At 48.8% G+C, this 27,227-nt stretch overlaps 1 protein-coding gene across 1 annotated transcript; it reads left to right on the top strand.

The window, feature by feature from the left end:
• The first annotated feature begins 1,185 nt into the window (after window positions 1-1,185).
• LOC149366888 (uncharacterized) lies at window positions 1,186-27,011 on the top strand. The gene is made up of 14 exons (XM_089572147.1): window positions 1,186-1,418; window positions 3,279-3,355; window positions 4,046-4,144; window positions 4,822-5,094; window positions 5,775-5,887; window positions 12,509-12,626; window positions 13,552-13,759; window positions 16,756-16,823; window positions 17,397-17,477; window positions 18,985-19,146; window positions 22,380-22,471; window positions 23,265-23,373; window positions 24,162-24,338; window positions 25,251-27,011. Exons 1-14 carry the CDS (start codon window positions 1,186-1,188, stop codon window positions 25,373-25,375), a joined length of 1,935 nt encoding a protein of 644 aa, XP_089428273.1. The 3' UTR covers window positions 25,376-27,011.
• Window positions 27,012-27,227: the final 216 nt, after the last annotated feature.

Here is a 27,227-nt window from a genome sequence, read left to right on the forward strand (position 1 = left end):
GTGCTCGTACCACCCGCAAACAGGGCGCGCATCCTAGCCGAAAGGGCTTGTTCAAAGCCTTGTCTATACACACAAGGCTTCGCGCATCTTCGGCACCTAGCTCCCGCCTATTCAGCACCTAAGGTTCTTCTGCGCGGCGCCGACAACAACGAGTTGCGTGGTACGCAAAGTTTGCATCAAAGGAGACGAGCTTTTTTGTTTGTTCGTTTTTTTTTGTTCCCTTAGGAGCACCCCGCGGACATTCAAAGAGCGTCCCGACCAAGAAGCTCTCGCGTGCGCGCACCGACATCTTGCCGGCCTGATAACTATAAGCACGAGTTGTATAAACTAGCTGAACAGGGTCGCGATGCAGCTGGGTTGCGTGAGATCTGTTCAGCGACGGCCGGCCTTTTATTACGCGCATCACGTCCTATTGCGTTCGCGTTCTAACGCGCACGAATTCTATCGCGTTCTATAGGGGGCGCACCTGTGCTATAGTTCTCTTATTCGCCGCCAGCTTTACAGAACGAGAACAACCATAGCAGCGTGACGCTGCGAATTTCTCAAGGCCGCTCACCAACCAGACGAACTACTGGCACGCACTGAAGAGACTGCAGAAAGGGCTCATCCGTGTACCATGGGGAGAAAGAAAGAAAGAAAGAGAGAGAGAGAAAGAAAGAAAGAGAGAGAGAGAGAAAGAAAGAAAGAAAGAAAGGAAGAAAGAAAGGAAGAAAGAAAGAAAGAAAGAAAGAAAGAAAGAAAGAAAGAAAGAAAGAAAGAAAGAAAGAAAGAAAGAAAGAAAGAAAGAAAGAAAGAAAGAAAGAAAGAAAGAAAGAAAGAAACCAGCAAACAAACCGCTTGGATGTATGCTGTTGTCAGTGTGTGGTCTTTCACATAACCCGTCACCTGTGTACACCCTGAATTTATCGCGCTGCATATTTTCACACGTGCTTCAATCCTTTCTTGTGCAAGCGATTTGATGTCTATACGGATTACGACGATGGTTCCTTGTGTCTTCGCACTTTTCAACAAGCCCAACCCAGCCTTTTTCCCGTCTCATTCATTCTTTGGAATACACTATACATCGTCCATGTCGACCATTCATGTGCTCCCTCAAGGAGCAAATTATACTGCATTGTGTAGAGACCGCTCCATATAGCCGTGTATACTGCGCCATGTTCTCTCCATTTCACTGCACCGTATACCATGCACGAGTGTATTCAACGTGTTCCTCCCTCTCTTGTCCACCTCTGCACAGGTTCGGCCGTGTGCTACTTCCCCGTGGAACTGCATGGAACTTTCCTGATGCAGACGCAGGCGACGGCCGCCTACGGCGGCTCCGTGGTGTCCTACTCGGAGATCACCGTCGAGGTGGACGCCATCCCGCCCTGGGGACGGTGTCACCGCCGTCGGGGACACCACGTCATCCTCAAAGACAGGTACGGGGACTCGATACGCTGCATGCTGTATATGACTGGGACAGCAGAGGAACACAACTGTTAACGAAGCGGCAAATGTCCTCCAAAGGAGGCCTGCCAGTCAATAGTGTCATGACCTATTCTGTGATGACATCGTGGTTAAACGTCGCATTGTGCAAGGCAGCTGAATACAACTTCGTGACCATAGATTGACGCCATTGGTTAGAGAACCTCTTTTTAGCGAAATTTTACGCTTCGTTATTGAGTTGTGCAAACACCAGCGGCGAGCAGACGAGAGTGATGTTCAGTATCTTTACACAGCGGAAAATTCCGCTTCGCTCCGATATCAATTAACCAGACTAGTTCACACATAGGCGTGCACAGGTTTCTTCATAAAGGATAGGGAGGGTGGGGGGAGGCTGGTATATGGTAGCGCTCGTTCATATCTTCCGGGTAAAAGGGAACAATATGGTACAAAATTTGCGCCCAACTTCCTCACGTCAATTGGGGGGGGGGGGGGGCAGTTCACTCCCCCCCCCCCCCCATTCTCTTCGATCGCCTATGAGTCCACAAGGATATCGCTGCTGTAGGGAGATTACGTCTCCGCCTGAGAAGATAAATGTTACCAAGAGAGGCAGAAGACGTCTGCTGTTATATATAGATATCATTCTCTATCAACAGCAGCCGCCGCGGTGGCTCAGTGGTTATGGTGCTCGGCTGCTGGCCCGAAAGACGCGGGTTCGATGCCGGCCACGGCGGCTGAATTTCGATGGAGGCGAAATTCCAGAGGCCCGTGTACTGTGCGATGTCAGTGCACGTTAAAGAACTGCTGGTGGTCGAAATTTCCGGAGCCCTTCACCACGGCGTCCCTCGTTGCCTGAGTTGCTTTGGGTCGTTAAACCCCAATAAACCTAAACAACTTCACACCAGCGTCGAAGTTTCCTCGAGAGAACTGGTCGTCGTTATAAGGTCCCCTGGCGAAGACCAGTTGTCTTGTCGAAGTGTTCTTACAAATTTCGGTCGTTAATTTTCACATTTTGCTTTCTGTTTCAAGTGCACCCTATGGGGTTACGCTACAGGACTCGTAACATTAGCGGAATCGGGCTGCACACTTGTGATTGACTGATTAGGGTGTCCAACAGTCCTCTGCGGCGAGATGACGAGAGTGACGTTCTGATAGCGACAAAATCTTTACACAGCATAACATATCCCTGCACTCCGATGTCAATTAACCATGTTATTTAACACATAGACGTGCACAGGTCTCTGCATAAAGGGTGGAGAGGGGGGGAGGGGTATATGGTAGCGCTTGTTCATATCTTCCAGGTAGCAGGGAACACTATGGTACAAAATTTTCACCCCTCCTCCCGGTGTCTATTGGGGGGGGGGGGGGGGGAGAGAGTAAGTTCCCTCTTGCACGCCTATGAGTCAACAAAGATATCGCTGCTATAGGGAGATTACGTCTTTGCCCGAGAAGATAAATGTTACCAAGAGAGGCAGAAGACGTCTGCTATTACAGATATTGTTCTCTATCAACCGCTCGGTACATATGATATATGTGCATAAGTGTAACAACCTTCGCCAGCACATTCGTGGGTTTGGTTTGGTTTATGGGGTTTAACGTCTCAAAGCAACTCAGGCTATGAGGGACGCCGTAGTGAAGGGCTCCGGAAATTTCGACCTCCTGGGGTTCTTTAACGTGCACTGACATAGCACATTCGTGGGGAGAGCTCAGCGAACCGTGTGACGTGTACTGAAAGCGGCCGTTCGAAAGCAGAGGTCGACTGAAGGTTCGAACATTTCGTTCCTCCACGAAAAGTTCACCGTGAACGTTCGAAGCCAACTGAAAGTTCGTTTCCGCTTGCTCATGTCTTCTTGCAGCACGGGCACGGAGGACTGCATGCGCTGCTTCCACCTGACGCTCAAGACCCCCAACGTGATCCAGATTCACGCGGAAGGTAAGCCGCCCCGATTCCGCAACAGGCTGCAGCACTCCTGTCGGCACTTCGCGGTTGTCCCGGAGAGTTATTCTTTTGGCCATTGTTGCCTCAGCGGTCATTAGGGCTCATCCGTCACTCGTAATAGGAGGAGCCTAATTGGATGGATGATCAATGGAAAGGGCTTTTGTCCTGTATGTGGACGCAACCTAGATTGTGATGATGATCGCCGCTAATTCCTTAAAGGAACTGCTGCCACTAATATAGATGTAGGGTTCACTCTTAATTGTTCTCTTTTCTTTTCGCGAGCTCAATCTTGTACGCGCACGAGACGGACAACAACGGACGAATTGCCTAGAAGCAGAAATATCTGATGGCATTTGGGAATGAGTGAACGCACATCTAAAGCGTGCGCTTCACCGGGGTGGTCAGCCCTATAGACGTGTCGTTAACTATAAGGTTTCAAGGAACTTCCGCTGGAAATGTATAAAAAAAAAAGGATTTTCGGCTTATAAGGGCCTGCGTCCCGGGCCGCTACTCAAGCTCACCAGCACGCACGCCAGCTAAAGATTTGGTCTGCTGTACATCTCCGGTATGCTAAATCTGTCTAGTATCTGCGCGTACGCGTTGCAGTAGCCCGCTTTTTCCTCGTGCGCAGTGTACGCCCTGGTTTTCACGCCTTACCGACCGTGCAAATCTGCCCCTTTGCAGGCCTCGCCCGGTGCTACACCAACGAGGAAGCAGCCCGAGCAACGTGCCCCGACGACCGGGCCGTCTCCGAGCGGCGGTTCACAGAAATCATCCTCTACAGTGAGTGCTTCTGCTAACTCCCACGTACGAGGTTTTTTCCCTGTCTCGTGACGCTTTGGTTAAAGAGCGAACGGCATCTTTCCCCAAATGTGTACTACGTCGCACCTGAGAAAGTCGGGCTTCTGATCGCCGAAGGGTTGGGCCCATTAGAAAACCGGTGGTTCCCCGGCGGCACTGGGATTCGAACCCATTACCTCCGGCATTCGAGGCGGACGGTCTACGATACCACAACAGGCGGGACAGAACGTTGTATACGCTTTACCGCCTATACATCCACCGCTAGAAGTTCAATGACCACGCAATCGAGCCATGGAAATGTAACTTCTCGTAGCCTGTGCACGTGATGCGTACGTGCACCATAGGACGGAATGCAAGGCAGACTGTGTACAGTACTTTCGACGTGGCTGTAGTGTCGAGTCTATGGTTCTCACGGTATGCGTAGAGGGCAGGGAAGACGGAGCACTTGACAGCACAGTATAAACAAAGGGTGAGAGGGAAGCCTCAGTCACAGCCTCCTGACAAGGTCCCAACAATGTCCCAATAACGTCCTAACAACGTCCTGACAACGTCCCGATGACGTCTCATCACTTGCGCATGACGTGGGCTGTACACGAGTGCTTCTTTCAGGACACGGAAGAGTCATCCGCTAACACTGAATGCTCCTTGTGGCGTTTCAGGGAAGCACACGGAGGAGCACCTCAAGGGCAACGGCCTGCTTCTGGGCGAGCCACTGTCGCCGCCTTCGCCGGCGATGCCCGGGATCGGAGGAGTCACGGCGTCGACCTCCCTGCGCCCGATGTTCTGCCCCATCAACGGCCGCTACCGCTTCCAGTACAGCGCCAACGGCGAGGAGTTCCGCTGCGCCGAGCCCTACTCGTCCGAGCTGAGCAACTGCCCGCGCGGGGACGGGCTCACCGTGCGCTTCCGGCAGTGCTCCTTCCCGGACTTCGGTGAGGCATTGCGCACGTACACAGTACAATACAATACAATACAATACAATACAATACAATACAATACAATACAATACAATACAATACAATACAATACAATACAATATAATCAAATACAGTACTATGCGAGGCAATGCAAGGCGATACAATGCAGTACAGTCTTTGTCAAAAGTTTAGAGCCCAGGGGGTTCACTTCAAAGCTTTATATTGAAACTCCAGGAGCATTCATGGAAGTTCTACCTATTGAAGGAGGCAGTACCAGAAATCTTCTCATGTTGAGGAAATTTGGAGCGCTAGAGATTCATTAAGAACAACACAGTGTGGCTCAAAAGAAAACCCCCTGGGCTCCGAACTTTTGAAAAACGCTGTACATACAATGCAAGACAATACAATACGTTAAAATATTGTAGTTTTGAAATCTGTAGCTTGTAGCCCTGTAAGCATCATGACGCTACCTAACTAACTACCCAGCCAAGTGAAAATTCATTCATTTCCAAATAATTAATCAAGTCAAAAACACATATCTGTCTTTCTGTCTGTCTTGTTTCGTACCAGGACCAGGGACGGTCAAAGACTCATCCTTCGCGTTTACGTGCCTTTGCGTGTTCTTCCGCTGCCACCACTAATGGACGCGTTCCCCCTTTTCCTCCTCCTCCTTTCCCTTCCGCCGTGCAATGCAGATGTGAGCTTCCTGTGCCTGGGCGACTGGGAGAGCGGCCGCGGTGGTGACCGCTACCTGGCCCTCATGGACCTCCGCAGGGACCCGGAGTCCAGGCCTCGATACCGATGCGGGGTGAGTAGTGACACTACTATCTATCTCTCTATCTCTCCGCGATGACCCCGGCTACGGTTCGCGCATTTGTGCAGTGCAGAGGTAGTTTGTAAGAAGTTTGTAAGTTCAAGAAGTTTGTAAGCAAGCCTGGAAAATCTGGTAAACGCTTCTAGTTCGCACGGCTGCCATTGCGTGCTTCGTGGTGCTGAACATAGAAATTTACCGCGGAAATTTTGAATGTCCTGCACACCCTTTTGAATTCCTATGGCCGTCTGGAGTAGTCGATGTGAGCGGAGGAAGCATTTACCGCGGGCAAGTCAGGTTATGTGGCCCTTATAGGAAAATTATGCCGCTAGTATCAACATCTTCGCGCGCCATCTCACTGAACGCTTTAGTTTTCTCTCTGTGAAAAACAAAATATCTCTATTTAGTGACGAGGTGTTCGCTACTGATGGCCTATAGATGGCGCTAGTTGATGGTGCTAGGACACATCAAATGTGACTAATAATAATAATAATAATAATAATAATAATAATAATAATAATAATAATAATAATAATAATCCCGGGAAAGCTGGTATGGAAAGGATATGATCGATCCCGACTGCGCGCCGCGCCGTGTGTACTTCATCGAAGTCCGAAGTGCTTGATGCAATTTTAGTTTGTCGCGTTTTTACTGCGTCATTAACACAGAAATACTGTATGCGGAAATGAAGCAAAGTACTCGAACACATTTTACTACGATTTAATATTTAGAATATATAGGATTGAACAACAATTCCTGCATTTTTTCCCTTCATATATGCGTTCGTTTTCGCTTGTGTCAGCACATGTCCAAGAGGAAATACAACCGGGCCAGCAACAACGCTCAGATTCGCACGCTCTTTCAACCGTGAAGGCCGCCGTTCGATTCGAAGCCCCGTTCTCGTGCGTGTAAGAGAAGAAAAAAAAACGAATAGCTTTGATTGTCTGCGAGCCTTCAGTGACCCTGCAAGCGTTGTGCCAGTTGCTGAAAGCATGGGAAACCGCGAAGACAAGGTTACAGCCTGACGCCGTTCTGCACAATCAAACTTGACATTGTGTGATCGCCGGACCGAACCGCACCGCGGACGCGTCGCCCGTGACGGCGTCTTTGGTTGTTCTGAACGTTTAAAGACCGCTTCCAGTGTTTAACAGGCGTGAACTCGAGAAGTAAAGAAACAACAAAGCCGAATCGCGCTCAAAACAGAGAGAGGGGGGGGGGGGGGGGGCGGTAATGAGAAATCACGGCTTCACGGACCGCGAACCGACAATATTCCTCTTTGGTTCGCCGTTTCCAATATTTCGCTCCGGCCAGGGTCATTATACACAGCCATGACCGCGGTCGGTTTCGCGAACACGACAGGCCGTGGTATGCACGTATCTATTCTGCGTCCGTTCCCTTCTCAACGCATAGCGAGAGAGAGAGAGAGAGGGGGGGGGGGGGGGGGTAGCACATTCCAGGCACGCCTGTTTGAACCATTTCCGCGGTTTGTCTCGGGCGGCTCGGGAGCACAGCGGCCATTACGGGCGTCTTAAAGCACCTTGAAGAACTGAGCCCCGCTCACCGCCGCAGCGAACGAAAAGGAGAAAATAAATACGGAAAGGAACAGGGACTGAAAGAAAGGAATTACAAAAAAAAAAAAGCTCAATCCTCTCGCGTGTTGTACCTTTTGGCCTCTAATCGCGTTCCACGGTCGTCGTCGCCGCCCACCCACAAGGATTCGAACTCTGTGCCGGGTTCCGAGCGCTCTTCCAGCAGTGGCGTGACGTCACTGACGTCAGTCACGACACCGGCTGGCAGCCGGCGTGCACGAGTGTGTACACCGCTTAGTATATATATAAAAAAAGAACTTTGAGGTGACTGCGGCGACCCGCATTGCAGCAATGCGAAAGCAAAATGTCGTCCGCATACTGTATCGACGTCCGTGGCTGTTCTGACGTCCATGTACTGTATCGGCGTTCATGGCTATTTTGACGTCTAAGTGTATTTTTTCGGATTTTTGGCGTTTAATTAATGAACTAATCGCACCTCATCAGTCAAAATTTTCCCACGGCACCATTTTATCACACACTATTTGTCACAATCACACTTTTACACGTCTCTTCAGAGAACGACGTAATCGTGCGGACAAAATTGCTGACACTTTTTGCTGACGTGACAGAGCCATAACAACGGTCGTTTATAAGGAGTTTGCATGGTCGAAGGTCATTTCAGACTATCTGAAAGCAGGTGCGGAGAGGGCAGCCGTTAGCCTAAAAGACAAAGGAGCTGCCTTACAAAGGGGCAGTTCTTTTTCACACATCCCGGTGTTCTCACATCTGCGGACACTAATCACAAGAGTAGATAATTAGGCTGTTGATAGCGAAATAAGCTTAATTAGGCACAAGCGTAAGAGAGCTTAAGTAGGTATTTAACACCTCCTGGAACATCCTTTGACTTTAACGACTCAGAAAGAGTTATACTCAATTATCCCTCGGGAAGGAACTTTGGTTTTTGATCCAGCAGTGTGTGTAAAACCGCAAGCGAGTTGGAGCTTTTTTTCTTTCGAGCAAAAGGTTGAGGGTTCGGTGCCTGAACAATGGTTGGGGCCTTAACGTCGATGTGGGAGCGAGACGCTAGTATACGTCGAGATTTCGGTTCACATACGTTAACGGAGGTTCTTGAGGTAATAAATCCGTAGCTCAAAGCGTTCGTAGGCGTTCCTGAACGCTTAAGCGGCGAGTCATGGGGCGTAAATACCGCAATTATATCGATCCTGAGCCCGCTGTGCTTTATAGCCGTTATGCGGACGATCTGAACACGATATTAACCATTTTTTCGAGTACTTAGGATCTGAACGGACACCCAAGCCAGTTTCAAGAGGCCGTGCAGCAAACTTTACATTATGCGCCGAGTAATTCCACCTCTTACAGGTTGCAGCAAAAAAACAACAACAACAAAGGAATGAGCGTATCCTGAAAGCAGTGGTTATTCAGCCATTATAATACCATACTATATATGAAAACGACGGCTGACGACGGAACTTAAAGGGCCGCCTAACTATATATAATGGGAACCCATTTTGCACTGCATCCACGTTTCCTCGAACTGCCTTTTTCTTTGCTCCGTTGCTCCTCTGTTCCTGCGTATACCTTTGGTTTAATTATCCGACTCCCGTAATAGCACTTCGGTGTCGGTCTACGACGAACCATTCCGAGCTCGCAAATTGCAGCCCCCCCCCCCTTTTTCTTCCTCATTTTTCTTAATTCTTTTTTTTCCCGCGCTTCTTCCTTTTCCCCGTAATTCCGAGGAACATTAGCCGCATGGAAGACAGTCCGTCCCAGCGCGTAATTAACTTAGCGCGCAAGGCTTAGCGGACGCAAGGCCGTCCTCTATTCTTTCGAGAAAACAAGAAGAAGAAAAAAAGGAAGAAATAACGGAGGAAGAGAAGAAGAGAATACGACGACGAATGCGAAGCAGTGGAGGAACGGAAAGCCCTTTCGTGTTTCGTCCCAGCGAACTGCAGGTTCTTGCTTTTTTTTTTCCTTCCGAGAGTCTGTCATCACAAAGAAGGAAACAGTTCTGAGCATTTTTTTATTATTTCTTCATTCTATTCCTTTTCCCCGGTTGTATACTTGCCTTTCCGCCGTTCGTTTCCTCATCGTCTGCTCTAGTTCGCGCGCCGAAGAAAAAAAAAACAAGAAAAAACAAATGTCTTTCCCGCTTCAGGCCATTTCTTTTCTTTTCTTTTTTCGGAAATGACGCGGCCAGGAGCTCGCAGCAACTTATAATACCGACTCAAGCACTTACGGGCACGTCTGTCCGAAAAGGCGATTCCTGCAAAAAATAGCGTCCCGTCGTTTTTCGTCAGGCAGCGCGCATCCGTTTGTTGGCGCCTGTAAGAAAAAAAAAAAAAACTGAGAAAAAAGGTACAAACATGAAAAGTAAGTAAAATGTCGGCAGTAAATAGAACCGCAGAATATGACCGGCTTCGCCATAAACAAACACTCATCTCGCGTTTTAACTGCGGGGCCGCGAGGGACCGCCCCGTGAACTTCCAAGCACTCCGCCGCCGGTCTCGGAGTCAAACAGAACGCAAGGCGCCCCGTAGAACTGAACTAAAAAGGCAAGAAAATCATCGATGGTCGTAATTGCGGCCTTTGGTATTTCGCACACCCTGCGAGTTCGGCTCATTCTTGTTTTATTTTTATTTATTTCACGCGAACGCTCACTTGCAAAGGCGTTCTCTTCGCATACAGCGAGCCGATGACAGGCGTTAGACGCGGGATGGACTCCGTCGTCTGGCTGAATCCATAGCTGCCTGACGTCACTGGCGCGCGAGCCAATGGCCACGCGCCTTTCTCTCAACGTCGCAAGTCAAACACGGGCGGCATCCTCTTCACAATTCAAACCGCACGCGAGGTCAGAAACGATAAGAAGAATAAGCGGAAGAAGTGGGGGCGGATGGGAGGGTTCCTGGAAGGCGGCAAAGCGCTTATTTATCGTCCTCGAGTAATGTGCGCCAGCAGTGTGTATAGCTTATGTACACAAACACTGCGGAGGCCTCAAAGAGAGGCCGACGCCGACGCCTCGGATATATGCGTGGCAGCTGAAGCCTAGCTGTGCTGTGCCGCACGATGGCTTCCAGCAGGCATAGTTGGGCGTTTGTTTGGCAGGAAAGGCCTCCCCGGCGAGGTCGTTCTCCCACGATCCCGGCGCTGGGCGTCGACGGAGCAGACGACGCGGGCAGCGGCGTAGCAGACGATTCACGGCCGCTGATAGCAGACGACGCGGGTGAAAGGGAAAGAAAGAAGCGTGGATAGATAGCGAAGGACGGCTGTCTTATGTATACGCGCACAACGTGTCCCTCACATAGTCAACGCGGCGTGGTTTGTCTCGTTGGCCGAGGCTCGTCCTTCGTACCACTGTTTTATTCTTTCCTGTTGTGCGCGCGTTACTGTTCTTTTGGCTGACTTCTGCTTGTCCATATAACGCGGGTTACGAAACGTGCTCACTCTTTTTTGTCCTCACTAAGCCGTACACACAGATAGAGAGAGAGAGAGAGCGCGCTTCGCGGCCGGATAAAAAAGCGGGTTGAAGCGCGCGGCCTCAAGAAGACAATGAAACGCAGAAAGCGCGCTGACTGCGGAAGATATGCGCACACGGGACGAGCTTTGTGCGCACGGCGACCTTTCCTGCCTTCCGTTGTCCTCCCGCGCGAGCGCTAACCCTAATTCTCAGTTGCGGCTCAGCAGCGCCCCCTCTTCGTCGTCGGCGCAATAGCAGACGACGCGCTGGGAAAACGGGCGGAGCGCATAGCAGACGAGAAAGTGGGGCTGCGAGCGACGAGGCTTAGCGGCTGTCCCAACAAAAAACGCCCATGGCGTGGTCCCGCGTACCGTATTTATTTGACAAGAGCGATGTGTGTGCTCGGGCTAGCGGCACGGCCGCATTTCTTGGCGCCCCATCATTTCTGTCATGGCGAAAGTGGCCGCGGCGGCGAAACGCGGGGTGTATAATACTCATCCCCGCCGCCAGAGATATGCGTCATGCGTGCAAGGCTGCATTTTGGGTGCTGGGCCGAGCGTTTACTTTCAGTTCCGTTTTGCTGACCCATTCCGCCTGGACCAAGCGGAGGCGGATACGTCACGAAATATGCGGTGTCGGCGAAGGCACACAGGGAATAGAGGAACATATGGTTTTGTCTTTCTTTGCTCTAGACGTTTCTTATCACGTGAAGAGCGGGTCGGACCCGGAGGTTAGTGGCGGGCTATCTAGACAATATGGCATTACTCGCTGAAAGAGAGTGAGACAGGATTACGAACATACGTGTTGTTTTTATTTCCTCAGTATGTGACAGTGTGTATTCTGCTGTACGCTACGAGCAGGCAACGTAACGATACGAGAGCAGCCTGTAGAATCGCTCGTATCCTCGACTAATAAAACGTTCAAGCGAGGAGGAAGTTCTGAGAAGGGAAAGGCGCAGTAATTTTCTCTATATGTCTCTTTCTCGCCGTGCAAACACCTGAACCGTGCCGTTGGTAAAAGAAAATTGGTTTTGAGGGAAGGAAATGGCGGAACTGTTTCACTTCTTGGTGGTCACCTCAACCCCCGCCGTAAAGCAAGGGAGGAAGGAGGGAGTGAAAGAAGAAAACAGAGAAAGAGGTGCTGTATTAGTGGAGGGCTCCGGAATAATTTCGACCTCCTGCGGATATTTAACGCGCATTAACATCGCACAGTACACGGGCACGTTTTGCTCTTCGACTCCGTCGAAACGCGGCCGAATTTATAGTAAGAAGGGCTAAAGAATTTTCTCCAACTTTTCAGTACGCCGTTGCACGAAAGCCCATGTCTAAGCCCACATGGATAACTATAATACCACCTGTGTCTTTGTAAGCGTACACGCTGCCACGAATAGCGTAAACTGCATATGGGATACGGTATCCACGTCACCTAGTAGGTGAGCTTGGTATGTAGGAAAGTATAGAGCGTATACAACCTCGATAGAATACAGGGACTTCTGTGGGAGACCATAGTTTCGGAATGCATTTCGACGGCAGCTTGGACCCCACCCAGCGCGGTTTTACTTCTGCGTGCCTGCAACTTTGTATTCTTTTCTCTTTCCCTTTCCCTCTGCCGCAGCTGTACCGCGAGGAGCCTGGCACGGGACGCGTGTACGTGGCGCTGTCGTCGGACTCGACCTGCACCACGCAGTTGACGTCGGCCACCAGCGGATACGAGTCTCTGGTGCTCACTCCAGGTGAGTCCGTCACAAGTGTACACATTTGTCCTTGTTATATGTGCAACTCACGTCCTTTCCCCGGTTGTCTTGTTAGCGTGCTGCTTGTTTCAAGTCTTTGAAGCGGTACTGCAGCTTAGTAAAACGCTTATTGGTGCACCGGAAATTTAAACCGCGGATGGGATTGATCTGCTGCTATACTCTGCTATACATTATCGTGCACAAACTATTGGACTCTTTGCGGAGGTTCATGAGTGAAAGCCGTAGCGCATAGAACCTCCAGAACGATTAGGTTTTTATGCGCGGTCAGCGCAGATATGCCATAGACGCGCATACAGTCTTGCTCAAAAGTTCCCAGGCCACGAGGTCTGCTGCCGAGCCTTGGTAGACCTTTTATACCCTTGCTACACGCGCACGTGAAATGTCACGATAAATAAATGCTAAATGTTATCAAGTTCGGAGTTCGGTGCTACACTTTCAGATTTAGTGTAACTATATTACGTACAGCCCCTGTCAAAAGTATACAGACCAAGGGTTTCGCTTCTAAGCTGTTTAGTGGGGCTCCCCAGAGCGTCTAGCAATGCAGAGCTTGGGAGGAGAGATTACTGCCGCTGAGTATGCATAACCAGGCACGCTGAAGGCCTCGCAAGCAAACCCTTTGGACTGTATACTTTTGACGGGGGTGTACTTCACCATGATGAAAACGCCTGCAAGCCAATCAACGCTTTTACCTGATTATACAAGCAGTGCTCATGAGCACAAAATCTAATCCTTGCTATCCACTTATACGATTTAGAAGCAAGTCGCTATGTTTCTTTTGTGTGTGTGTGCGAATGTTGTACGTCGGCCGTGGTCGGAGTCCCGAAGGCCAAAGTATGTATACAGTCTTCGTCCCCGTGACACAGTATACTATATCTCCGTATGCTGCCCCCTTCTTTGGACGCAGTGCCCGAGCGCAGCCTACCTGCCGAGGTGGAGTCGGCCACGTGTCGCTTCCCCGAGTGGAGCCAGGGCCAGTGGGAGCGGGTCCGCGTCGAGGCCGGCACCCTGGTCTTCCGGGACACGGACCGCTTCGTCACGCTCACCGCGCGATGCGTCACCCGGCAGAACAGCACCCCCAACGACCGGCTGCTCGTCTACGGGGTCACCCAGTGGTCAGTCTATATATCCCTTATAAAAATGCTCTATAGACTTCTTATAGACTCTATTGCGTTCCTGTAGATATTTATTTTTCTCTATTCGTAGTCTATAGACTGGCTATAGACAAAATTCTACAAAAAGTGTATGGTCATAAATCTATAGACAGTCTATAGAATGTCTATAGACTGCCTGTATAGCATTTGTATTGCCTATAAACTGTTCTCTAGGATTTATCTAAAGAGAGTGTATAGACTTTATAGAAAGAAGTCTGTGGACACTATAGACTGCTTAAAAAAATTTTGTAAGGGTATGTACGTTATTCAGTACGTTATCCACACTTGACCCGAGCACGTCTCTGGGGCCTTTTCATTTATATGCTGCCTAAAGAGCTAGAGAGAGAAAGTGTTTATCCCTCTAGAAAGGTCACCAATCTGCTAAAGTTAAGCAAGTCCAGACGTTCGTCTTCGTCGGTAGAACCAGAGTCCTTCAATGTTCTTTCTGGTCACGAAACTCCGGCCAAAGTTTCATATAGGGACAGCGCGCGCCGCTAGTGGCGCGGCTGTCGGCGAGGGGGCACGAGTCGCTGCGCGAGCCCTGCTTGCAGCGGCTGTTTTCCGGCCAACAGGCTCATATTCGCTTGGCAGTTGTGCTTTCTGGGGATCGGTATTTGGGCTTAGGATGGACGCTGCTTTACCGGTTATCACCTGAAATCTTGACTGCAACGTCGAGACACTAACAACCCTCTGCGTTCGACGACGGCCACTATATAGTGAACCTTGTTAGCGACTGTTTTCTGGCAAACAATTAACGCGCTTACTTTCTCTCGTTGCTTTTCACAAAAAAAGCAATTTTTGTACATTGGTCCAACCTTCGCATTCATTTTTACCGCAACTTGCCTACAACGTTATTCTGGAAGATCTAGCGTAGCGATCGGTAACATATCTATATGTGTCTGGGTTGCGCCTGTCTCGGCCGAGTCATCTAAGTGCACAAGGCTGCTTAAGGCTGGCGTTTACCTTGTGATAAATTCTGCAATCTCAATAATGCTGAAAACAAAATGTTATGGCGGTATTTTAAGAACTGGAGTGCGCGCGACAAGAGCGATCACATGACGAATGCACCGGTAGTTTGATGGTGCTATCTCTTTTTTTTTTTTGATGACACTTTCGGAGGTGGCAAAGCCAGCTGCTGAAGACTCTTGCTGCATAAGCCATTTATTTACACTTTGTCACGCTGTGACAACGGAGGCGCTGACGAGTGCAAGGAAATTGTGAATTTTTGTTGTTCATTCCTCATGTGCTCGTTTCGCGCTACCAAAATAAGAGACAAGCTGTAAGCGGCCACGCAATATACCAAAAATGAGCAGTGATAGAAATCACGGCGAAACATGTAAAAAAAATAAAAAGCTCTAGGTGTTCAACTTGGTTAAACCCAGCAGACGTGCGAACGCATGTGTTTAGGCTGCTTGGCTCATGGTTTTGTTTTGCTGGGTCGTTGGCACGTCTGGCGACGATATTAGGCTGAAGTTAGGCTCTGATCGAGGTTAAGCTGGTTTGATGTGTTCGTTCCGAAGGTGGACGTTGATGAAGACGACGGTGCACAATGCGCGCAGCGCGAGAGTGTGTTACAGTTTAGTTTTTTCCTGTTTGGATCTGCACGAAACCCTGGCCAATCTCCCACCGCGGGTATGTGCCATCGTTTTTGAGGCGACAACAACAACAACACGAGGCGTGATCGGCTGCTGCGATAGCACAGTGCTTTCGTGCAGTGGCCAGCGAAGCTGATCCGTTCGCGCCACCGGGGGTACGAAATTTCCAGTCGCGGCAATATTTATTTTATTTCTGCACCCTTAAATTCAGGGACGCCACAAGATTTTTGGTTGGGTTTCACCCTATGAAGTAGTGCTTTCGCACCAAGAGTTATAAGCACATTGAAGAGTACAGTTGTCTGAAATGCAACATCGTCACATATTCTCTCCAAAGTACGCTGTAGGCCTTCGAATATCCGTGGGACGACGCCGGGCCTGAGTTTCGGTTTCTCGCATTGCAGCGACACTGCTTCTCTGTTGATCACAAACTCGTGAGACCGAATCAGCGGGGCAAAATGCCTCTCGCAGACACGGACATGCTTGGAGTCGAAGCTAAATCCACCTCTTTCCTGTCGGGGTATCGCCTGCTTCCTTATTTTACGCTGTTCGGCGTCCCTCGTGAGACAGAACAGCGAGGCCTTTTCCTGCGTACCTCCGTAGCCGGAGTGGCAACCCGTAACTCAGCAAGTATTCGGCATCGCAGGCTTGCGCGTCACGTGCACTGTACTTATTTTGCAAACGAAGACAGAGTGAAAAGAGAAAATAGTTGCTGCCGCACTGCCGGAGTCCCATTCCGCCCGTAGACTCGCGGCCGTAGAGACGCTCGCTCCCCCGCGTCGTTGCCCCCTCAGGACTCTTAGCGCCGCCTCGTGGAAGGCGCGGTCAACATATGAAGCTCTCCCATAGCGTTACGGAGCAGTTTCATGACCATAAAAGCATTGAAGGACTATGGTAGAACATAACAAATAAGCATCGGGCTAAGACACGGACTAGAGGCCCATGTGCTGTGCGATGTCAGTGCACGGTAAAGAACTCCAGGTGGTCGAAATTTCCGGAGCCCCCCACTACGGTGTCTCTCATAGCTTGAGTCGCTTTGGGACGTTAAACCCCCATAGAGCGTAAAGCTGAGCACTTTGCAAAATAATTTCACCTGTTTCGTTTTATCAGTGTCTTTTAGTTTTCGCTTCGAACTATGTCATTATCTGTCTTTTGGCTTGTAGTGATTACTGAGCGCTATACGACTCGTGTTGTACCAGAATACATGTGTGTCACTATCATGGGGATGCATGTAGTCTGATGCATCTACATGAACACCAGAGCAGTATAGTGGCTCCCCATTGTTCGTCTTGCTTGTTCCGCATCAGTTCAGATGTTTCTGTGATGCACAAACTATGCTTACACATTTTCTTTATCCTTACACAGTGGTGAAGAACTCTACTATTGCCTTTGGCTGCGGCGTCGGTCCCTCAACGTCATGGAATTCCAGCTAGGTAAGTTTTCCACACTTCAATCAAAACGTTCAACGCGAAACACGAAGGGATGCTGAATTTTATCGTTTGTGTCTTATCTTACCTGCCTGTTATCTTATTATCTACAAAAAAAAAAAAAATAATAGGACATAACCGACCCTCAGTGGGGGTTGAACCAAGGAACTCTGCATGTCGCTGTTGGCTGATTCCTTTCGATGGTGTGCGGTTCTTTTTATTCTCTGGTGATTTATCTTCTATCCTAAATGATTACTCTGTTATTACCCTTATAAAAAAGTAAAAAAGAATCATGCGTCCACCATCTCGGAGACGTTCTTTCTATTCTCTGTCGATTTATCTTCTATTTTAAATGATTGCTCTGTTATTACCCTTATAATTAAAATTTAAAAAATTTCATGCGTCCACGGATTGAGAGACTTTTTGCATATATATTAGGTATCGATTGCCGACAAACTGATCACTGAGGCAGCCCTCACCACACAGCCGCATTCCTAATGGACGCATTGTTGTAACTATTTCCGCTATAGCGCAGAAACGGTGTTAGCAATTAACATCGCGATTTCGCTCTTTTCCCAGGATCCAACCCCAGCGCGCACCCTTCGGACGCTCTCTGCAGTGACGAACAGTTCACCACCACCACGTGGGTGACGCAAGGAAGTGAGTGCCACGTCATTTCCGTACGGCGCAGTGTCCTTCTAACTATCCTTTGTAGCTTTCCACGCGCGGCGGTTAGCTAATGCATTTTTAATCTTATATGACGACTGAAGTGATTTCAAACCAGCGCCTGAAGTCCGACGCTGCGATGAGCTTCGCGCTCCACGCATGCGCAGTAGCATTCTAGAGACGCTGTTTACGCATGCGCTACTGCGGCGGCAGAGCAGCATGTAAACATAAGGGGATGAATTGAAAGTTTCGCCATAGGTGGTTTAGGTTCGCCAGCGTGTACACCCTCCGGTCTGACCGCGGCGCACCCACAAGGGGGGCTAAAAGCGTTGCATGCTTAAAAAACGCAACATCCAGGAAACGCAGCAGTCAGGAGCGCATGTGAGAAAAAAAAAATGTGCATCGTTGTCTGCCCCTTTTTCTTTTTACTTCTAGTAAGAGCAGCAACATCCGTGTTAATTCGCATGCACAGAATATCCTATGAATTCCCTGCGACGGGTCTCCGTCTGCCTGAGCAATTGTTGGTGGAAGGGAGGCAGCAAGGAAGAGGGGTGGCACGCGGATTGGGCGAAGTTTGGGCGCATGCGCGCGCTTCTGCGCTGTTTTCACTGCAGCCGTCGCTTTAATCCTACGCAATTCTCGTCTGTTGGAAACTAGAAATTGCATCGTTAAGCCGCAGGCGACAAGGGCAACGCGGATGACAGAAACATGCCCTGAAGCCAACCCGGCATAGTTTCGTTTTCGAGATTTTGGTTCTTCGCGTTCGCGCCGCCCCAGCGGTGGAACTGCAGCAGCAGTCGCAACGAGATTCACACCACCTGCGAGTGTGCTCGGCGTCGGCGTTGGTACAACATGCCGGAAGCCGCCGAACTCAGTGGCGGCCAAGCGTGGGAGGAGCCTATAGTCCCGCTTCGGTCGGTTTGCCGTCGCCGTTCCGCGCGCGCTAAGCGTAGGTTGTCAAAATTCCGGCATGATTTGGTTTTGTTTGGTTTAGGGGGTTTAACATCCCAAAGCGACTCAGGCTATGAGAGACGCCGTAGTGGAGGGCTCCGGAAATTTCAACCACCTGGGGTTCTCTAACATGCACTGACATCGAACAGTACACGGGCCTCTGGAATTTCTCCTCCAAAGAAATTCTAGCCGCCACGGCCGGGATCGAACCCGCGTCTTTCGGGTCAGCAGCCGAGCACCATAACCACTGTGCCACCGCGGCGGCACGTCGCTCATAAGTGTGCTTGGCGTGGGTGTAATATGCCGGAAGCCGCCGAACTCCGTGGTGACCGAGCGCCGATGGAGCCTATAGTCCCGTTTCGATCGAGGTAAACCGCTATCGCGAAGTGGCATTCGCGACAAAGCATGCGGGAATGTTGCCATGGTGCAGAGCTGCAGTTGCGACGTAACAGCCGCCTCACCGCACTTTAGGTCGACAAAGTGCCCCCCTGAATTTTTCCATAGGATCGCAATTACAGAGACGTGCGCCGCTTTCACTTGTCACGTGCAGGGACAGTGTCTTCGCTGGCCGCGTGTCCCATCACGGGCGACTACACGGGCGTCATCCCGGGCACCACGGGGCTGTGTGCGCGCGTCGCCTCCGACTGCAACAACCCGGACATCATGTTCTACTCGGTCAGCAGCTGCGACAACAGGACGCACGTTTACGAAGGTGAGGCCCTGCGGTGTTTCTGACGTATACAGCTCCACGTCAGGGAGAATGGCGCTACTGCGCACTGCCTGGCACGAAGTTCACCTGATTGATTGATTGTAAAACATTTTATTCGCCGGGAAGAGCTTGGCAAGAGGTCGCGTTAAGTGGTCGAGAGTACATAGCCCTCGACGACTTTGTCAGCCCACTCCACCGCCAAAACTTGCGTTCTGGGGTCAGAGCTAGCCAGCACGGTCTCCCACCGCTCGAGAGAAGGAGCTGTAACTAGATCACCCGGAGGTGGCTCTATTTTGCAGTCCCACAGGATGTGATCGTAGGTAGCACGGTGGCCACAGTGTTTGCAGTTTGGGTTGTAAAGATCTGGATAAATGTGCGCGAGGAGTGATGGGGTGCGTATCGATCTCGTCTGTAGACGACGCCACGTAACCTCTTGTTCTTTAGTAAGTCTTTTGTCTGGAGGGGGGAAAATTCTCCTCTCTAGTTTAAAATGATTGGTGAGATCATGATATGTGATCATGGAGTCCTTCGTGAAATTCAGGGAGCCAGACTCATCCACTGCCCGGTCGACGAAACCTCGGGCTTTATTGTGGGCTGCCTCGTTCCCCGGATTCCCCGAATGGGCTGGGACCCATATCAATTCGGAATAATTTGGTGAGAATTTGGTTGCGTTAAGGATTCTAAGGGAGGTGTTTGTAATTCGCCCTTTAGCGAAATTATTGATACCCATTTTGGAATCGCTGAAGATGATGCTCCCTTGGGTATGCGCTAGGGCGAGGGCTATAGCCGCCTCTTCTGCCGTTTCAGAGGATTTCGTTTTGATTGTCGCCGAGACGATGTGGTCACCATTCTCGTTCACAACCACAATTGCAAAGGCATTGGTATTTTTGTATTCTGCCGCATCTACATAAAGTGTTCCAGCGCACTGTCTGTATTTGTTATGTAAGGCTTTGGCTCTTGCTTGTCTTCTACCCTCATGGTGTAAGGGGTGCATGTTTTTGGGGAGTGGTTTGATTAGTAGGGCCGTCCTATAGTCGCGGGGTAAATCTACTTTAGCATCGTTATTCGTAGGTTGAAAGTTAATTCCGAGCCTGGTAAGAATACTCCTGCCAGTTCTGGAATTGGCTAATCGTGCTGTTTGAGCCATTAAATGGGCTTCTTTCAGTTCATTGCATCACTGCCCCGACTGCATTTTGAAAAGACGCGCCATGGGCCGTGTCGATCGCAGCGTTACAACACAGCCTAGCGAGAGGAGGAAGCAGTTTTTATTGCACCCATGGATAGATGGATAGATAGATGGGTGGGTGGATGAAAGATAGAAGCTTCCTCTTTGAAGCGGGGTAGTGCCGAATGCCATCATGCCCGGGTTTTTCTTTATATTTCTGTCTTTAAGGGTATTATAAATCAGTCTATAGATTAGCCATTTTCTTTAAATACATTTTTGCTCCAACGCTTTTAACCTTATGTCACCTTTGTGATAACCCACTGCTTTTCCACGCCCCCTGCCAGAGATTGCCGGTGGCCCGAGAATCCGCGCTCGGTTTAGGCCAGTTTAGGCCGCGCATAGTGTGCAGGTGATTTGTATCACTTACTGTAAATCTTACAGGGGTCGAAACCGTTGGCCATGCAGGCCACGGTCTGAAACTTGTAAGCGAACATAGCGGCGGCATCGCATGTACGTCTGACTGCGTCTGACTGTCCTGCATGGCATCTAAAAAAGAAGCCGAAAGCGGTTGCGCGTTTGCTATTGTCAAGTACAACTTTAGATCGCAGCGGTCAATGCCCCTCAAACGAGACCATTCAGACCATGGTGTTAACCGCTTGCTATGGCCATGGTCATGACTACAGTGAACTAGAAGTAAGGTTATTAGAAAAAAAAGCGGGAGCGGTGGCGTGAAGCCGGTAGAGCCAGCTGCTGACAGCAGCATTGACTTGAAGTTAGCCGCGATGCCGTGCTATTACTCAGCAGCGCGGAACAGGATATTTAATTCACAAATTGACGCTTGAAGCAACAGTGCCAACTTAACAACCCAAACACTGTAGTGAACCATCGCGCATTGAGAAGCTATTATCTCAGACTGCGACTTACTTGGTCTTTTCCAGTCTGCAAACGAACGAGCGACCTTGAGAAGATTCGTGAGCACCCGCCAACTCGAGAGTAGCAGGCGTAGCACACCAGTGCGTCATGCAGTGCTATTAACTTCACGCTGGTGCACCTGTTGGCAGTCAATATTTCCGCCTTCACACTGCTGATGCGCCGCTGCTCTGACTTCTTCCACTGACCCGCGCTTAATCCTCTAGCGTGACGTTGCAGGCAACTGGCAGGTGCCTTCGTGAGCTAGGAAATGAATAGGATTAACCGCGACTTCCATGACGTCATGACTGTCGGGCGACGCCATTGGCTGTGTTCTTGAGTTGTATCCGACTGCAGTAAAACTGTGTTCTTGAGTTGTATACTTTTGCAACTCGGAACGCGTTTCCTTTTACACTAATAGCGTTTTTGCATCTACAGCATGACTCACATAGTGGTGAACATAAGTTACCATGAAATTATACTTACCCACACAATATGCTGTACAAAAAAAAAGAGGGAAACCTGGTGACTGTGATTTTCAGTGTGCTTATTGGCAGAAGCTGCTTTTTGAAAAAAGTTTGCACATAAGAACACTAGGTAAGGTTAGAGAAAACAGTGCCATCTCCGGCTGCCAGATATGCTCAAAGCCAACCTAGTCAAAGCCTGTAGCATTTTTGGCATTTAATGGCAGGAAAGGAGTGATTGCATTGGGTATCTGAATGCAATAGACTATTAGTTCTGTTACTAGAATTTTTTTTTAAGGCAGGACAGGATGCAGTGTTCTGAAGTGCCTGGTGCGTGCGTGACTTCTGCCTGGCAATCTAATTTTTCATATCTTCTTTTTTGATTAGCAGAGGTGCCATCACTGCATGAATTATTTGGCACTTGCTATACCTTTGTGTGACTTTATCTGGTCACCCACACTGCTTGAAGTTTTCAGACAACTTCAGTGTAATATATGTGACAAATCGAACAATGTCACACACAAAATGATCCTTGTAGTGACAAAGCCTCCAAAGACACAGTGTCATTTTGTGCAGTGGAGGGAGTGAAGTTATGTGTATTTAGAGGGGATGGCTCTTAGGCCGTGAAAAGGAGTTCTCAGAGGTATTCTGTTACCAATCTGTGTTGCTAACCTCCTCTTCTTCTTTTCCTGATGCAGAACGCGAGTACCGGTGCCTTGGTAGCTGGGAGGAAGAGGGCGTCACATACACATATACGCAACGACGAGACATCCCGGGATACCAGTGCTTTGTAAGTTTGGTCCCCTGAATCCTTGCCATATGGAACATGTTGACTATACTGATGGTGTTTACATGTATTTGCATGCATATTGCCCAGGTCTTCTCTCTCTCAAGGGCAAACGAACAGGCAGTTGGCTCTCACATAAACAGATGAAATCATTTTATGCTCCCAAAATCATTACAAAATTAGCATTTCTACCATTAATTACATGATGCAGGTAATGTGCGAACAGTACAGATGGTTGAGAAACTGCTTGTAATTGTGTTGTTAGCAAAACAAAAAACAAAACTGCATTCTGTGCCATTCAATAACTATGCCAATAACTGTGCCGATGACTGAGGCATGCATTTGAATAGTGTATATAGGCTTACCATGAGAGGAAAAAGACGAAAATATGCATTTAATATTTTCAGAAACTGGTCACGTCTTTCTCTTGAAGCACAAGCTTTCCCAGTGAAACCTTGTCATTTCTATTTAGCAACTTGAAAGGTAAATTAGTTTAACTAATTCTCTTGTTAGCTAATGATCATGACAATACTGATGGTGTAATTACACATATATGCATGCACAGCCCAACTCTTCCCTCTCTCAATGTCAAATGAACTGGTATGCACTTGGTATTTTTCATTGTGCACCATAATAGAGCAGTCAATAGTCGAGAGCAGCTTCTGTGCCTTACGACAGACCTTGTATAGAGCTTTCTTTTTGTGTTGTTAATGTGCACCTCGAGTGAAACTGCTCATCCATCCGATGACTGCAACTCTGTTGAGAATAATATCATGTTTTGTTTTCTTTTCAACAGTCCGGAAAAATTATACGGAGCGGAGATGAGGCCTACATCAAGGAGGCAGGTGAAAGCTGCATGCGTGGTGAAGATCCGCTCCTCTACGGGATGAAGATCACTAAGCAAGGTGAGGCAACTCTTCAATCTTTACGCCTAGCTCACATTTGTGGTAGGCACTTCACCACTGCCAGAAACAAAAAGGGCTTTGCATTATGCTGAGCAAGTGTTATGAGGTGCGGATTCCAAGCAAGGCTATCTCCAGTAGCTGCTTATCATACTAACTCCGCCTCCTCCTTTGAACTATGGCTATCTTTGCAGTTTCAACTCTCGATACTTCAAATCTAAAGGGGGTCTGAAAATTTTTTTGAATTGTGCGAGGTTCAAATTAATGGAAGCCCTTTAATTATACATGAAGTTGACGAGACTGAAGTTGTCAGTTCAAGTAGATTGGCAGCTCCAATTAGGCAGTTCCCATTACATCTCAGCCCTCCCTGTTTAACCCAAATATGTAAACATTTGCAAGAAGGTTTAACGCTATGCCACAGCAGTGAAAGAAACGATCAATCATTCCAAAAGCAGGATTAACGATACGTGTCCAGCAGTTAGATGCGAACAAAACTAGAATCGCTATACAGAAGTGTAGATGTAGATGGCTTACATTTAGTTTAAAAATCTTTTTGCTGCATTAGAGCACCCAGACTTTGCCATCCAGAGGCCTTGTTTTATAGTCATCAGAACTCCTCATTTAGGCAAGCAGTCAAAATAATGTGCAAGCTTGTGACAGGCTGTACTTAGTGCAGTTGTGAGGACAACATCTATGCTCAAGATTACTTTGCTACACAATGGAGAGGGAGCAGTTCGCTTGGACTTTGCTGTTGTGTCCAGTGTGCTAATGTTTTCGTGCCTCTCTCGCAGCATCGTGCAACACCGTGCTTCCGCCTCGTCCGCCCCCTGTGCGGGTACCTGCTCCGCCGCCGCGGAAGATTGGAGGTCGTCCGCTGGTGCCTCCGCTGCACCCCAACACCCACGACCCGTACTGGTACCGGGCAGAGACACAGCAGCCCAGCACCAAGACCTGGAAGGCTGTCACTGGTATGCATCAGAATATTTGTATACATTTGAACATCGTTATAAAGAAACGATTCAAAACGAAATAATGGATGTAACGAAGGAATGATGATTACCATTGGAAGCTCGGTCAACACGGGCTGAAACGAAGCTATGGCTATAGCGAAGTAATCTCCGAGTCACTTCAACTTTGTTTTAGCGAGGTTCAACTGTGCGGTAGAATCTCAATGATACGAATCTCGCAGGGTTGCGAAAAATATTGGTATCATGTGAAACGAGAAAGATCCGTATAAAGGAGCACAGGAAATGCATTCGCACAGATCAGTTTACAATGGATGGGATTTATTTGTGGCTGCATGCTACTGCTTACTACTCACAATGTGCACCGCACGACTGGCGATTGCAACATCGGCGGTACATGAGTCTTACGCAACCACTTACTCATAACCTAGGCACTTGTGGGCAGACTGCTTACCGTGCGTACCATGTGACTGGAGATCGTGGCTTCGGCGATATCTGGGGTCGTGCGGTTACCATGCATGGCTATGTGCAGGCAGCGCTTAGTACCCGAGAGTGCGGTTACGGTTTGCTCGTTCGTATCATCTGTAGTGAGGCGGGATTGTGCTCAGAACACTCGTTATTCTGCACATTGCACACAATGCAGTCTAGCCAGGCAATTTAACAAATTTGTATCATCCCGAAATTCGTGTCTGCCGTAATTGTGTCATCAAGATTCTACTCCTCAGGGTAACGGAGTGGATTGCAAGGGAAAGCAAGGAAAATGGTAGCCAGATAAAATTGGGATTTTAGCTGGCACAGAGAGAGCTAATTCGGGATAGTGGGATAGTCCTTTGTCCTGCAGTGGATTTAGTTAGCTTGATGATCATGACTTCACCCAATTAACGCTCTTTTTTTCTTCTGTTTTCATCTTTTCAGGCCGTCCAAGGCTGAATGAAATCCCGGGAAGCAGTGTGGGCATTTCTGGAGGAGCTCGCCCCACGACGGCTACACTCTGTACAGCTGTCCTCCTGTTCCTGGCTCTATCAGCGGGCGCACGATGAACACCGAACCATTGTGGTCTCTGACGTTCGCGCAGTCAATCCCGGTGGAGTTCACCGCCCCAAGAGACACTGTACAGTGCGCTGTACTTTAAACCTGTGATAACGACCAAACCCTGCCTCGGAATTACGCCTTTGGCCTTTGTTGGGAGACAGAAGCCGGAAGCACTGCATCGAAGTTCTACGAGCTGCTTCGAAGCATTCTCCGACTGACTCTTAGCAGCAACAGTGACTGCAACAGCCCGTGTGAGAGTTCCTCATAGAAGCGGAGGGAAGTGTGCTGTGAACTTTAGACTGTGCAGACCCCGTGGCCTGCCTTGAAAAAGTGGTGTAGGTGTGTGAGGGAGAAATGGTTATTCACCGTTTTATTTTCATGCTTCTGGTGCCCCCAAGTCGTCCGAGAATCAAAGTAGGAATCCAGTGGCAACATCTTCAGCGTACCAAGCCTGTGGAGGTGCACTGCCACAACGTTGGTGAAGTGTGTGAAGTGCCTTCCCGATGGGCACTGAACCTTCCTTGGACGTCCTGTAGACATCCTAAACATCCGCAGGACGTCCAAGACATCCTGAACATCCGCAGGACGTCCAAAACATCCTGAACATCTGCAGGACATCCAAGACATCTGCAGGACGTCCAAGACGTCCTGAACATCTGTGAGACATCCGAGGGTGTTTCAGTGTCCACTGGGTTGTCCTACGAACTGGCACGTGTGCAAGGACTGGCCTCCAATGAAAAGTCACTTGTGAGCATGACATTCACGTGTTTAATGCAAGGAGGCTGCGACAAATAACACCAGCCTGGACTGAGGACGATTTCCATCATCGCATTAGTAAAAGCAATGTGTTGTGCATGTTTGCTTTCTCAGAGAAAAGAAGAAAAAAAAACAAGGGCTGCTTACTGTGGTCAGAACATGTTTTGTATAAATTCAAGTGAGCTGGTCTCACTTTCGTGCAGTCCCTCTCTGTTTGTTCTCATCGTCACTGTTAGTTCTATAGCACTGTTGCAAGCAGTTTCTTGTGTGTGATGTGTTCAAAGTGCTGTCAGCGGTGTAGTCATTTTGACTGTGCGCATTTGTGATGTTTGACCTCGTGGCAATTTTAGTGGCCTTAATATTCACTCGTTCAGGTAGTTCCTGACAGCGCTTGTTGTGGTGTGCTGAAATGCTACCCACAGTTTTAATTTCAAAAGCGCAACTGCTACGTTTTTGTGAACTAGAAAAGAAAGAAAACATGGTACCGCCATTTATGTTTTCTGGTGGTTTGTTGCTTTCAAAAAACGCAGCTAAGAAAGCACAGTCACCCTTCGCGACTGGCTCTTTGTACTGTTGCAAGCGATGCACGCAACATACCACCAGATAACCTTGCTATGCTGATGTCTTACCAAAGTTTTTGAGTCAGCTCGAAGCATAATCCAAAGTGCAATTAAATCACACTTGTTACATCGAAACCCGCACTTGCCTTAGGGCAGCTAATAGTTGCCCGGAGCTTCCAAAGTGATGCTAGCCACGAACCTACCATAGGCGTTGCTAGTGTTAGTGTACCTCTTGTCTGAAATGCTTGTGCTTTGTGTGTGTACATATGTAAGTTTACTAAATCATTGAATGTGTATATAAAGGAACTGCGTATTTATGGACTTACAATCTGTACATCATTTTACTAGCAAGGCAGGGAAAGTATGCATCAGTATATTTCTTGCTATTCACCTGTATATCTAAACAAGGGACCATGGTGTGCATATCTAAAGCATTTATGCAAACCATACATGCAGATGAGCAAGATGCGATAGACTTCTGTTTCCATATAATGGTTACTTTTGCCAAATGACCTCATATTTTCAGTTGGAGAGTCCAACCAGT

The sequence above is a fragment of the Amblyomma mixtum genome, chromosome 1, assembly GCF_055824585.1.
Source record: "Amblyomma mixtum isolate Tamu chromosome 1, ASM5582458v1, whole genome shotgun sequence".
In the NCBI taxonomy this organism is placed as follows: domain Eukaryota; kingdom Metazoa; phylum Arthropoda; class Arachnida; order Ixodida; family Ixodidae; genus Amblyomma; species Amblyomma mixtum.

Excerpts from the sequence above, each read along its gene's own strand:
- LOC149366888 (XM_089572147.1), top strand. The coding sequence starts at position 1,186 with ATGCACGAGTGTATTCAACGTGTTCCTCCCTCTCTTGTCCACCTCTGC. Across the intron at positions 23,374-24,161 it reads GATGAAGATCACTAAGCAAG|CATCGTGCAACACCGTGCTT; the intron begins GTGAGGCAACTC and ends CCTCTCTCGCAG. Across the intron at positions 24,339-25,250 it reads GACCTGGAAGGCTGTCACTG|GCCGTCCAAGGCTGAATGAA; the intron begins GTATGCATCAGA and ends TCATCTTTTCAG.